The sequence below is a fragment of the Xenopus tropicalis genome, chromosome 8, assembly GCF_000004195.4.
Source record: "Xenopus tropicalis strain Nigerian chromosome 8, UCB_Xtro_10.0, whole genome shotgun sequence".
Classification (NCBI taxonomy): domain Eukaryota; kingdom Metazoa; phylum Chordata; class Amphibia; order Anura; family Pipidae; genus Xenopus; species Xenopus tropicalis.
In genome coordinates this window covers 136,294,459-136,309,284 of record NC_030684.2, presented here as the reverse complement: position 1 = coordinate 136,309,284, position 14,826 = coordinate 136,294,459, and the positions used below count along the sequence as shown (strand labels likewise).

General features: G+C 41.0%; 1 protein-coding gene across 2 annotated transcripts; it reads right to left on the bottom strand.

Annotated features, from left to right (window-relative positions):
• Window positions 1–3,368: 3,368 nt before the first annotated feature.
• On the bottom strand, window positions 3,369–12,187 carry LOC101731430 (selection and upkeep of intraepithelial T-cells protein 2-like). Of its 2 annotated transcripts, XM_031892167.1 has the most exons (5): window positions 12,027–12,187; window positions 10,747–10,844; window positions 7,839–8,183; window positions 5,611–5,871; window positions 3,369–4,229 (listed from the first exon to the last, which is right to left on the bottom strand). In XM_031892167.1, exons 2-5 carry the CDS (start codon window positions 10,817–10,819, stop codon window positions 4,045–4,047), a joined length of 864 nt encoding a protein of 287 aa, XP_031748027.1. In that variant the 5' UTR covers window positions 10,820–10,844; window positions 12,027–12,187; the 3' UTR covers window positions 3,369–4,044. The 2 variants fall into 2 exon arrangements, with proteins under 2 accessions (XP_031748027.1, XP_031748026.1); XM_031892166.1 differs by lacking the exon at window positions 12,027–12,187 and having other exon boundaries at window positions 10,747–11,038.
• Window positions 12,188–14,826: the final 2,639 nt, after the last annotated feature.

Here is a 14,826-nt window from a genome sequence, read left to right as displayed (position 1 = left end):
TCTGGGGGGAAGTGTTACAGTTTCTCAATGAGAAGCTTGCCTTTCTAAATATCCGCTCTCCAGAGCTTTGCCTGCTTGGGCTGACTGGACAGCTGCTTTACTATGCTAAAAAATCCATTCTATTGCATTGGAAGTCCCTAGATCCTCCTCCTCTTCAATTTTGACGAAAATTGGTGGATGATTCCCTTCCCAGCCAGAAACTGATTTATCAAGGGGGTGCCTGGAGAAATTCAATGCCATATGGGGCACGTGGCTGGACCTATAAAGTTGGTGAATATGGATAACTATGAATCCTGTATAACCAAAACTGCCACCTTAGTCTCACCCCCCCTTTTCTTTCTTCCTTTCTTCTCATGTTTGTTTTTCTGCTGTTTAACTATCTGAAATATAAAATAAGCAAAATAAAATCTTATCATTAGCATCAGTGCCAGGTGGACGGGGCATTTTGGCCAATGCTGCTTTTCACCTGATAGCAGGAGCACACAAACAGGGAGTGTGCCATTAACCTAAATGATTGGGGCACTATGTGTGTGTGGTTCACATTTCTGGCACTACTGGGTATCTACATATGGAGAAAACTTTGCTCAAATGGCTCACAACATACTTACTACCATGTCACTCATTTTAATGAGATCATATGCAGCGAGTAGTGTTCTGGCTATTATGTTAGGCATCAGTCCACTCCAGCCTTTATAGAGTACATTTCTGCCTAACTAACTATATCAGAAATATTTTTTATTTTGTCTATTTTACACACTTTCATTTTTACACTGAACTATTTCTTTAAATATTTGTTAATGTAATTGCAACAGAAAGCAGCATTTGTCTAAACCTTTTCCGTTCATTGGTTCTGGCATGAGATTTCATACATTCGTGGCTGAAATCAATGTGTGATTTAAGAATATGCCCCGTGTGCTGAACCAACTGGGTGCAAATTATACCTTGATAATCAGTGAGAAAATGAAAGGTAACATGTACGGTACCTCCATAACAGCTGGCAGTTACCTTTAGAGAAATAGAGGAACCCCCTCACCCCAGAACAATCTTTACCCAGAGACTTGAAACCAAGAAAAAGACTAAAGTTGCGGCTAAATTAGCGCAAGCCATGAACTTTATTAAGAATTACAAATAACAACAGAGAAAAAGTAACAATCTGGGACAATATAGACAGTAGTAACAATACAGAGCAATTTAGTCCTATTACAGACAAGCCCTTCTATGAATTGAGCCTGCCTATACTATATTATGGTATTATGGGTGTAAGGCTCACCAAAGTGCACTATTATTCTAAAAGCTGTTGCATCTAAAAAGAAGAGGAAAAGTAAAGATAGGAATTGAATTTCATGAAGTCAGCGTGAAACTCTCTATTAATGCTAATCGCTTGTTTAGTACGGAATAAATGGCAACACACTGGGCAAGTACCCAGTGCCCCTAGCTATGGTGCCCCAACACGTACTGGCCATTGGGGCAAATACTGTCGTGACTATGAGTTGAGTTTGACTTCCCAAATATGTAATGACTTCTTAGAGACTTTGAGGAAATTTTAATGTGGGAGATATAGTGTTGGCTTTGGAGAACATTTCATGGAACATAACACAATATGCTTATTGTACAGGTATAGGACCTGTTATCCAGAATGCTCAGGACCAAGAGTATTATGGATAAGGGGTCTTTCCGTAATTTGGATCTCCATACCTACTAAAAATCAATAAAACATTAATTAAACCCAATAGCATTGTTTTGCATCCAATAAGGATTTATTAAATCTTAGTTGGGATCAAGTACAGGTACTGTTTTATTATTACAGAGAAAAGGGAATCATTTAACCATGAAATAAACCCAATAGGGCTGTTCTGCCCCAATAAGGGGTAATTATATCTTAGTTGGGATCAAGTACAGGTACTGTTTTATTATTACAGAGAAAAGGGAATCATTTAACCATGAAATAAACCCAATAGGGCTGTTCTGCCCCAATAAGGGGTAATTATATCTTAGTTGGGATCAAGTACAGGTACTGTTTTATTATTACAGAGAAAAGGGAATCATTTAACCATGAAATAAACCCAATAGGGCTGTTCTGCCCCAATAAGGGGTAATTATATCTTAGTTGGGATCAAGTACAGGTACTGTTTTATTATTACAGAGAAAAGGGAATCATTTAACCATTAAATAAACCCAATAGGGCTGTTCTGCCCCCAATAAAGGGTAATTATATCTTAGTTGGGATCAAGTACAGGTACTGTTGTATTATTACAGAGAAAAGGGAATCATTTAACCATGAAATAAACCCAATAGGGCTGTTCTGCCCCAATAAGGGGTAATTATATCTTAGTTGGGATCAAGTACAGGTACTGTTTTATTATTACAGAGAAAAGGGAATCATTTAACCATGAAATAAACCCAATAGGGCTGTTCTGCCCCAATAAGGGGTAATTATATCTTAGTTGGGATCAAGTACAGGTACTGTTTTATTATTACAGAGAAAAGGGAATCATTTAACCATTAAATAAACCCAATAGGGCTGTTCTGCCCCCAATAAAGGGTAATTATATCTTAGTTGGGATCAAGTACAGGTACTGTTGTATTATTACAGAGAAAAGGGAATCATTTAACCATGAAATAAACCCAATAGGGCTGTTCTGCCCCAATAAGGGGTAATTATATCTTAGTTGGGATCAAGTACAGGTACTGTTTTATTATTACAGAGAAAGGGAATCATTTAACCATTAAATAAATCCAATAGGGCTGTTCTGCCCCAATAAGGGGTAATTATATCTTAGTTGGGATCAAGTACAGGTACTGTTTTATTATTACAGAGAAAAGGGAATCATTTAACCATGAAATAAACCCAATAGGGCTGTTCTGCCCCAATAAGGGGTAATTATATCTTAGTTGGGATCAAGTACAGGTACTGTTTTATTATTACAGAGATAAAGAAAATCAGTTTTAAAATTCTGAATTATTTGATTAAAATGGAGTCTATGGGAGACGGGCTTTCCGTAATTTAGTGCTTTCTGGATAATGGGTTTCCGGATAAGAGAACCCATACCTGTATTTCTGTTTAAAGGAACAGTAGCACCAAAAAATGTGCATCAAAGTAATTAATATATTATATTAATTATATATCATATTATTTATATAGTTTATATAAGTACCCTGCTGTGTAGCAGCTGAATCTGTGTTTTTCCCTGTTCTGCGGGTCTGGGGCACTGCACTGCTGTGTGGTTAACTGAGCGGAGTAAGCAGTCAAAGGCTTGGGGCATGGGTACCCCAGCCCCAGGGTCGGACTGGGGGGTGAAGGCCCCCACTGGGGCTCCCGTAGGTCCCCCAACTTCCCCCCTGCAGGCCCCCCCTAACCCCCCTCGCAGGACCCCCACTCGGTGTCCTACCCGAGTGCGTAATTTTAACGGGTCAGGGAAAGAGCGGTCGGGCAGGGAGCGTCGCAAGAGTCGGGTCTGGGCTGCCAGGGCCCACCTGGATTTTCCCGGTGTCCCGGCGGGCCAGTCCGACCCTGCCCAGCCCTCTATTTAATGTGGTGAGCGTGTCTCCTTTATTATAAACTGTTTAAAACTGTAAACGATTAAACCTGTTATATAAGAAGGTTGTTTCAGTCAGAGACAGGTTGAGAGCCTTTTATTATACAGCAGTGAGCTAATTAATTAATGCTTTTATATAGGGACCTAACTCCTCGGTGACCTATAATATCTTTATAAATGACAGTAGCGGGTGCATTATCCACTATATATATTGTATGGTTTTCAGATGTGATTGAAGTTAATTACATTAACACATTAGACCCACTCCAAGACTCCAACAATACTAAGTGCTTGGGCTTTGTGCTTTGATTTCTAGTGTCAGAACAACTAGCTCAATTTTGAAATTTTACTAAACTGCAAGAAAACCATTTCCCATTCAATAAAGTCAGCATGGCCTGTACGTACAAATATTCCCCTTTACCATGTGTTTCTCCACCTGCTTCTTTTATGCTGTGGTTTCTTCCGCCTATATAAACTGGCAGCACCCGGCCGACCGCTGCTGGAATTCTCAGTTGCTGTACTTTCTTTCCTTCTCGCTATGAGCTGTATTGGGATACATCCCCAAAGGAATCTTTGGGTATTTAGGATGTTTCTTCAATAGAAGGAAAAGACACACACAACAAATCATAACACTGGCGCTGATAATAATAATACGGCTGCAGGTATCCCTGGGTGCTGCTGGAAGTCTTTTTTCTAAAGAACAAAAATACAGGGTTACACCATTTATTTCACACCCAGAAATGTAAAAGGTTTATCTGACATTCTGACTTTATTGCCTCTCACACATACAGGAACAGCGCAACACACATATATCTTTAATAAACATAAGAATATACTTTTGCTCAAGAAAACTGCCCTTCCTATTTCCCTTTCCACCCTTGTATTTCTACTTGTTATTAATAAAAGTAGGGTCTATAAGGCTAATGTCACATGTAGAATATGGCGCATACGCTACGTGCATGGGTCACAAGCATACAAACAATTAGTAGAGCAAGGACTCCAGAACAGAAGTTTAATTGCTTCATGCCAACAGTGATGTTGAAAGTGCTATTCTGAGACAATTTGCAATTGGTCTTGATTTTTTATTATTGGTAGTTTTTGAATTATTTTACTTTTTTGGTCTTCAGTTTGGAATTTCAGCAGTTATCTGGTTGCTAGGGTGCAATTTACCTTAGTTACCAGGGAGTGGTTTGGGAGATTGGCTGATTTATGAATAGTGGGCTGAATAAAAAGAAAAGTAATAAAAATTAACAATAACAAAAAAAGTGCAGAGCAATAGTTTTTGGCTGCCGGGGCCAGTGACCCCCATTTGAAGAAACCATAAATGATAGAAAATGAAGACCAATTAAAAAGTTGCTTAGAATTGGCCATTATATAACCAAAGTTAAGTTAGAGGTCAACTAACCCCTTTAATGTTTAATCAGAAAAGTTAAAAACAAAGTGTTAAAATCAATAGCAAAATGGCAAACTAGAGATGAGAGTATAACTTAGGCCATTCAGTAAAGAGACTGGGAGTTGTAGTTGCACCTAGTGAAGTTAAGGTGCCATGTATAGAGGCACTGTATAACTGCAGCCAGAAAAGGAGGGGCCTCAATGGGCAAAAATAGGATTTGGCCGAACGAACTCCTAATTAGCATAAATTAGCACATGCAAATTAGGCTTTAGAAGGGTTAAATGTCTGTATGAACACGGAAGTGAAAAAAGAAGACTTTTACCCCTTCCGGTTTCTAATTAGCATATGATAATTATGATTTGGATTGAGTTTGGTATTCGGCTGAATCCTTTGGGATGGATTTGGGGGTTTGGCCTACTTATATAATAATTGGAGGGAGAATAGGGTCAGAGATTTACAGCCATAAGGAAATATAAGATGCCAAGACTTCATTTATTTACCACCATAGCAGGACATGTTCCTCAGGTACAAGGGGATGGGGGTACGGAGGTTTCACCGCACAGGAAGCAGTTCTTCACAGTATAGGCATAATATCAAATGATTCTAGGGGGCATAAAACTACCTATAAACTATAAATACCTGGAATATAAACAAAAACTGTAAGAATTCTTACTGACTCACCTTTATTGTGCCCGGAGCTTTGCTTGCTCTGATTGAGAGCATTGGAGACAGTGCAAGTGATATTAACAGCTGCAGTTATACTGATAATACTACTGATACAATATAAATTTTCCTTATTTGTGTGCACCTTTTCCATCAGCGGGATTATATTGTTTCCCTCATTATCTGCCCATATCAAATACGGTTTTGGCAACCAGTCACAGGACTCACAATACACAGTGTCAGCGTTAACTGAGGAGATATAAGGGAGAGATCCAACAGCTGAAAAACAGAGAGATATAATTAGAGGTGCAGTTGTACTGCCTGTTACCCATAACTCCCAGCAATAACACACAGGCTACTCTCAGCTTCATCCTCCCATAAACAATCTTTATAAACTGTGTTGAATTCTAGGGATTATGTGCTTGATCCTCATTAGACCCCTTAATGGTGGGGTAGGTGTGAATCAATACATAGAACTGGGGGCAACTTCATATCCCAGGGGCCTGGTTAAAGCATTCAAGTACAGGTATCGGACCCTTATCCGGAAAACCCATTATCCAGAAAGTTCCGAATTATGGGAAGGCCACCACCCCACTCTCATTAAATTAAATTAAATTTCTTTTTCACCCCCCGGTCGATTTTTCAAAATAATATACACCGGTCCAGGGTAGTTATGCAGTTTCTCATTGAATTTGCCTTTCAAATAAAAACCCTTGTATAGAGTTAAAGTTGCACATACACAGTAGTATAAACTGGGAAAATTTCACTTTAACGCCATTTGCAATTCAATGTCTGGAGACTGACGCCTGGGAGAGACACCAAACATGGCAACTTGCGGTTTGGAAACCATGTTACATATTAAAGACCTTCAGGAATTGCTGTCCCTATTCTATACTCTCCTTGCTCAACCCCCTAACGCTCTCCTTCCTAATGTCTATGAAAATGGGCCAAGGATATCCCTGCCCTGAGCCTGAATATTTGGCCAGATATCTCTGAATCTGCCTATGATTCCCTGATATGTGGCAGATACAAGATGCTCCAGTTTTGCACAGATATTTACAGATAACCTACCTGAACCCCCACAAAATGAATCTTACCTCTCCATACAAATGTCCTACTCACTCCCACACCACATTTATACACATGGCTTAGTCTTGCCCTGGGATTCAAACTTCTGTCTGAAAGTTACTGGTACTATTTCTCAAACTTGTGCTTTGCCTATTTCTCTAGACCCAATAACTTTGCTATTAACCTGGGTTATTATTAACCTGGGGATTCTGACAATTATCCATCCATTACTCATTTTCTTCCTCCCACCCCCTTCCTGCCATTCTTTTCAATGGAGAAACTGGGCCCCCGTCAGACTTCCCCCCCTATGGTGATCCTGCTGGTTCCCTCCAATGCATGCTGGGAGCTTTTCCCTGCCCAGCCACCTACAATATGCTTTATTGAGGCTCTGGTAGGCCCCAGGGGGTGCAGGCCTGAGTGCAATTGCACCCCCAGCTCCCGTTAGTTAGGCCTCTGCTTCACTCCCCACTTCAGTTAGCCACCCCAGTACCCCCTTTCTTTCCTGAACACCTCTTTGAGAATAATAAAGAACGATAACCTGGTTTTCTTAGGGATTTTATTATGAGATCATTTAAATGTTGCATTTATAGGTTATTGTAGTTGATTTATTGACTCTGGTGTCTCCTATACCTGTTAAATAAACCAATAAATAACCTAGCGCTCCTTTTCAAAGTCCCCCGGTCAGTGAATTTTATTGCAAAAATGAGAACCGGCCCAGAGGTAAAACCTAGTGATTTAATTCACTGGCGAGTGGCATTTTGCCATTTTATTGCTGATAGATTATGATAGATTAGCCACATTAGTGGCTACATTACTGAACACTATATTTATTCTGCAGAAAGCTTTACCATACTTGATTAACAGCCCTAGAAGCTCCCTCTGTTTGTTTAAGATAGCAGCTGCCATTTTAGTTTGGTCTGAGTAGCTTCCTGCTGCAGTTCTAGCCATTGGTAGCTCAGATCACACATTCTTATTGGAGGGGGAGTAAATTTTAATGAATTCTTAAGGGAGGGGGAGCAGGAGAGAGGGGAGAGCTGTGCAGACTCGTGGCCCAAATTGGAAGGAGCCCTAAAGGAGAGGAAGTCTGATACCGACGAGCATGTTTACAAAAAAGGAAAAATAAACCCTGTGTTTCTTTTGATATAGCGTTTCAATAAGACAAAACTCTGCTTACTTACCGGTAACATCTAGCTGAACTATTGCTAAACCATGATGGTTATTGGAGTCAATATTACAATAATATTCCCCAGAATCCTCAGCTGTGACGTTACGGATCTTTAAAGGGAAACTTCCCCTAGTGATGTTCTCTTTTAGCAGTTCTGTTCTGTTAGCAAACTCTAGAACCTGGGCTGAGTAATCGTCTTTCCCATCAGAATAAAAGTGAACACACGGCTGGAACTTCGTTTTAAACCAACAAATTTTCATGTTCTCTGCGTTCATCTCAGGAATCAGACGACAAGGCAACACCACATCTGACCCGACTGTTACAGATACTGATCGTGTTGATGAGACCTTAATTCTGACTGTACAATATAAATGCAGAAACAAAAAAAGTACAGTTATTACAGAAACAAAGATTAAAACTATATTATTAAAGGACATGTAAAGCCTACCTTTGCCTACAATGTATATCAGTTGGGCACATCTCCCCCACCCCCAAATAGCAGCTTTCACCCGGTGGCCATTTTTTTCCTGATACATAATCAGATACATTCAAATACACACACACAGATCATTATTCAGCATACATTTCATCAAGAATGCAGGCAGAACTGTTTCTGATAAAAGTTCTGCTTTGTTTGAGTTGAGCTCAGGAGAGAAAGTTAGGAGAAAAAAATTAAAGCAGACAGCTAGAGCTGAGTTTCTATGGGAACCAGCAATGCCATCTCCTCATTGGCTGCTAGATTGAAGGGCGTGTTTAGTAATCTGAGTTTAGAAGAACTGAGCATGCCCGTAAGCCAGAAATCAAAGCAGATTCCTGAGGGAGGGGGCCGAGTGGGTTACAGGAGGAGAAGGAAATCTAAGTGATTAAGGGGATGTTGCAGCCTTACTATTAACCTCTGAACAACCAGTGTGGCAGGTATTGAAAGATTTCAAAGAGGCTGTTCACTGATTACATTTTTGTGTGTGGGGTTTACATGTCCTTTAAAGCAAGGCAGACTCAATAGATAGTAGAACAGTTCTGCACCACTGAGGAGAGTATTGGGAAATAGTCTGTATTCCTTAGGGTATCAACCTTACTGGACTGGATCCCAAACAGCTGATAGTGGTTCAGGGATAAGCACTTACCTGATACCTGCGTCTTAACCATGGTCTCAACAATAAGGCAGAAGACTGAGCCTGTAAAGGAGAACTAATCCTCTAACTTCCTAGTTGGAGGCCAGAGGGCCTAACCTTCTGAATCCCAGGCTTCCTGGAGACATCCACTCTGGTCAGATGCTGCAGGCCAAGAAGGAAGAACCACCCCTTTCCAAACACTATATTAAAGTGTGGTAGGGTGTGGTCCAGCCTTGGGCCAATAACTGAGGTATATGTTAATACTAAACTAGATACATGGGTCTTTGCCCAGTAACAGGAAAAGAAAAAATGGTAGGTTTAAAGCCATAGGGGCATATTAACCCTACCTCTTGCACTTCCCACTGACTCCCAGGGATATTGTGCGGGTTGGAGGGCTTTTTTCACCCTAAAATGCTTAGGATAAAAAAGTATTCATACATGCACTTCTGTAAAGGGGTTCTCCATCCATTTGTGTTTGGGATCAGTTATCTTAACTGTGTTTTAATTTGTTTTATAGAGAGAAAGGCAGAGGGTACTGACACCCCAGGCATATTATATACAGTGATACAGTCTGTATTTACAGAACCAGCACATTATATACAGTGAGATACAGTCTGTATATACAGAACCAGCACATTATATACAGTGAGAAGTAGTGGGTACTGAGGGCAGATATTCAGGCCCTGGCACTATAACACTGGCACTGATACACAACATTGCTTTGTTTCCTAGCTGTCCAGTCTCATGAGGGCTCCACTGTAACTGACTAGAAATGAACAAAACAGTGAGAAAAAAGTAAGTGCAGAATACAACAACAACAAATATATAAAAGCACAACATGCTTTTTTCAGGGGGAAAGAGTTTATCTAGTACTGAAGCAAGGGGGAGAGGGATATTATAGGTGCCAGGTGACAAAAAACAATTTAATTTTAGCCAGTGATTCAGCCTTTAGAACATATACAGTACAGTACATGTGGGATGAAATCTGCAGCAAAAGTTCAGAGTTGGTTTGTGGGTAAAGTTACAGTTGCAGATCCTTCTTATCAGGCTTCATCTCTGCACTGCCTTCCGTTTGTAATATCTCCCCAGCCCTGCAAACATCTGTGCCTTGATTGGTCAGTTTTACTGTCTGTCAAAAAATCTGTGCTCTGATTGGAGAAGCCACAAGAAGAAAGATACAATCAGAGCACAGCTGATTACAACAGAACTGGAGCTTGAAGGAAAGAGGAATGCAAGATTTCCCTGATGTTAAAGGTTCCAGAGCAGTGCAGAAACGGAGTGAGGTTTTCTTTTATTTTAAGGTGCCAAGCAGGTGTGGGGAGGCTTAGCCCCTCCTAGCCTTATTGACAAGTTGCCTATGAAACTCATTGCAAAAGAACAAGATACAAACATAGATTATATAACTTTTTAGTACAGAACAGTTCATCGACTAGACCAAGAGGATAAACCTCAGAGGGGAAGGGGCCAGGGAAGGCCAAGTATTTCATATTCCCAATATTTACTTATAAGAGGGTAGTTGTATGTCATGTGGAGTTTTTTTTGTGGTCCCCACATCAAGGGACCCTAGCCCCACAACTGCAAGTCCCCATTATTTTCCATGGGAAATCTAAAGCCTACCATAGACTCACTGCTGTGTGGCTTTGCTGAGAAATGTGTGTGATTTCACCCAAGTGATGCCAACCAGACAGCGACAGCATCAACACTGTTCTACCATGGAGGAAACTCCAAATGTGCCAAGGCACTGCCATCAGCCTAACAGCCATTTTATAGTTTTACATTACAAGCCACTCTGTGTATAAAAGCACTTACCTGGAAGAGACACTTTATACACCGACCAAAGAATGAAGAAAGGAATCTTAATGCTGTGCATGGTGGATGCCATAATAATCCCAAACAAACAGCCAAATCTGCAATGGGGAAATATAAAACAATATAACATATATTTGGCCATCTATTATTTAAACAGTTTGGGGCTTTTTATTTTTGCTATATCAATGATGATCTTGAAATCTGGGAGCGAGGCGGTAGACTTTTTGGATGTTCAGGTTTATAAAGAATAGACTGATCTACCCCCTGTTGTAAAATATAGGGATATTATAAGTCACAGAGGAGTTCCATGGCATATAAAGGTTATTTGTGGCTCTTGTATATTATATAGTGAATAAAGTACCCCCTATTGTAACATATAGGGATATTATAAGTCACCGAGGGGTTCCATGGCCATATAAAGATTATTTGTGGCTCTTGTATATTATATAGTGAATAAAGTACCCCCTATTGTAACATATAAGGATATTATAAGGCATAGAGGGGTTTAATGGCCATATAAAGGTTATTTGTGGCTCCTGTATATTATATAGTGAATAAAGTACCCCCTATTGTAAAATATAGGGATATTATAAGTCACCGAGGGGTTCCATGGCCATATAAAGGTTATTTGTGGCTTCTGTATATTATATAGTTAATAAAGTACCCCCTATTGTAACATATAGGGATATTATAAGGTACAGAGGGGTTCCATGGCCATATAAAGGTTATTTGTGGCTCCTGTATATTATATAGTGAATAAAGTACCCCCTATTGTAACATATAGGGATATTATTAGTCACAGAGGGGTTCCATGGCCATATAAAGGCACAAGGCCGAGAGCTTTTATACAGGTCTGGGAATTCCTCCGTGACTTATATTATCCTTATATTTTACAATAGGGGATACTTGCCCACCACGGATGTCAGACTTACAGGCCTATAGTTGCCAGGCTGAGCTCTTACTCCCTTTTTATATATATACATATCTCCTTAAAACTTGTTTATGATATGAAGGATATCTGAATTCCACACTGAGTTGTTTCTGCGTATACTGTTCCCTATCAGGAACTTTTATTTTGGCTGAGCCACAAGCACGTGGAAGTCAGTTAGAGGGTATTGTGTAACAGAATAAGTTTTCCTGCTGTATCTCCTAACAGGCAGCACTCTGTACTGTGTGTATGTATATTCATTTACTGCAGTGTTGTTCCCCCTATATGTGCAATATAAGTACAGTGCTGTATATATAGGCAGCGCTATATAAATACAGATATGGATACATACCTGGCAATGCAGCAGCTACAGCCCCACTCACCGGAGATCCTTTCTCATAAGAAAACGTGCTCCGACCCAGGAAGGATAAGCTCTATGTAACACTCCTTTTGATACGTGGACAACAAAAGGGCACGCTCATGAAACGTTATATGGTTTGCTACTATTCAAAATCAGCAGGGTTTATCCCACTAAAACAAGTCCTGTTGTGCTGGTATTTTTGTGCAATTGACACAATTATTCTCTAGATCAGAATGACTGAGCACCAACTGTAGTTAAGACCCTCCCCATTTTCCACCTATAATTAGACAGGGTTCCTTCACACATAAACTGTTGTTTGCATAACGAAAGCAAAATGGAGCTGCCGTTTAGAGCAGTGTCTGCTTATCTGTCCTCCGGGTCTGATGCTTTTACCCCCAGCCCAGGGCAAAAGGAAGCATTTTGGCACCCCCCCCCAGAGACATAGCCTTTCCTTTAAAAGCAAAGTATATTTTTACAGAAACAATACCCCCTCCCTACAGATACTATTAATCTCATTTTCCTAAGTCTTCTCTTTCTGTATTAAAGGGGACCCGTCACCCCCATATAAAAAGCTCTATAATAAAAGTCCTTTACAAATTAAACATGAAACCCAAATTCTTTTTTTAATTAAATCACCCATATCTGTTATAAATGTATTTAAAAATCTAAGCTGTCAATCATATATTGCCTGCCCCGCCTCTATGCCGCAGGCATAGAGGCAGGGCAGGCAATATATGATTGTCAGCTTAGATTTTTAATTACAATTACTTTCACTTTCCATTAAGCAATTCCTAGATATCACCTAGATGGCAAATGCATATCATTTTGGGGTGATACAAAGCTTGCCTTAATAACACTATTTACAAAATGGCGCCGACCTGCTGGCTGTGATTGAGAATTCCAGGACTGAAGGGAAAAAAAATGAAATAGTTTAGACAGTGTAAGTAATGTTTATTTTGCTCAACTAACATGATAGAAAAGGATTTGGAATTATTTTTTAGGGTGACAGGTTCCCTTTAATACTTTTGATCTTGTGACAGAGTCTGAAGTCTCTCAGTTTCTCCGTTCCTCTCTGTCTACAACTTGCTCGCTGGACCCTATGCCCCCCCTTATTACTAAAACAGTGTTCCCCGGCCCTTACTCCCGCACCTAAAGGGGACCTGTCCAGGGTCGGACTGGGCCGTCGGGACACCGGGAAAAATCCCGGTGGGCCCCAGCTCTAGTGGGCCCCGGCCCAAGACCCGTCCCTTACCTGCGCTCCCCCTGCCCGACCGCTCCTCCCCTGATGCGTTAAATGTATACGCTCGGGGGAGGACGTTGGGTGGGGGGCCCTGTGAGGGGGGTTAGGGGGGCCCCTGCAGGGGGGGCGGTGCGGGCCCCTGGGGCTGGAGCCCCGGTGGGCCCTTCACCTCCCATTCCGACCCTGGACCTGTCACCCTAAGCGAAAGTGATGTTTTCTGCATGTAAGTCACTCACCAAGGGGCTCCTTCACTAACCGTCAATTTTGTGTTTTAAACTTGATCAGAATTTTCTCAAAAAGTCACAGAGTAAAAAAGTGGCAACTTCTTTGAGATTTACTATGCATCTAAACGGCTCAAAATCCGAATTCGACACTTCGCCAGGTTAAACTTGCCGAGTTCGTGTAGAAGCCAATGGCAGAGGCCCCTTCCCTTTCCTTGAAGTCCTTTCTTTTGTCTCCAAATTTCACTGGGTTTTGTCCGAAAACTCGACTTTTGCACTATTTTCGCAACAACTTTTTTTTTTAGTAAATATTAGACATTTAGGGAAAATGAGTATAGTTTCATTTGAAAATTAAAAAAAAAAAAAAAAAAGAAATTATGGAGTTTTAATACATGTGCCCCCAAAAGTAGTGCATTACAAAAGTTAAATTTATTGTTTTTAGCAAAATAGATAGATCTGTTTTCACAAAATATATTAATGCATTGGAATGTTTTTTTTTTTTTAACTGTACATAAAAATAAAACAATGTTGTGTGTATGGGAGACTAAACTGAAACTCTGCTGTATAAGCACATAAGGGAAAAGAGTAGAATTTGTAGACTTTTGCCATATTGAAAAACAACGCCCTACAGCTTTGCCTTCTTTACACTCCTAATCAGGGGCGGGCCGAGCCGACCGGGCGCCCTAGGCAACCCGGTCGGCTACCTCGCCCCTGCACCGCACCCCCCCCGAACTGCACATGTGCATCAAAACACACGGGGGGCGCGGCGCGGTGTGCAATGCGAAGCGGTGCAACGCTAAACTATACTGCTGCCTGGTGCCCCCCAATCGTTGCGCCCTAGGCAGCTGCCTCTTCTGCCTACCCCTAGTTCCGGCACTGCTCCTAATGACTGCCCAGGTTTAGGAACAGTCCTTTTTGCAGGCCTACGCACAGATATTTTAAGATGTTTCCACTATATCTGGCCATTGCTGCTATAACAGCCCCTACTCTCCCGGGTAGGTTTCCACTAGGTGGTTTCTTATGGCTTTTTCTTTGGATGGAAGTCAGGGCTCCATGTTATTAAGCAAACCCATTCTGTACGAATCTGAGATTATTGTGCTAAATCAGGGTAGTAAGGGAAGTAGGAAGCACTGATTGTCAGCAGTGTGACTGTACCCTGTAGCCTTGGATCTGCTTTTACTGGGACTCTTTATGGCATTACACATTGAGGTGCCGCCCCTTCTCTGCCAATCCCTGCACTGGCGCCTGTCACATACAGGATTCAGTTCTCGCCTACTCGCCTACAAAGCACTCACTGGTGCTGCACCCCTCTATTTAACCCCCTAATTCC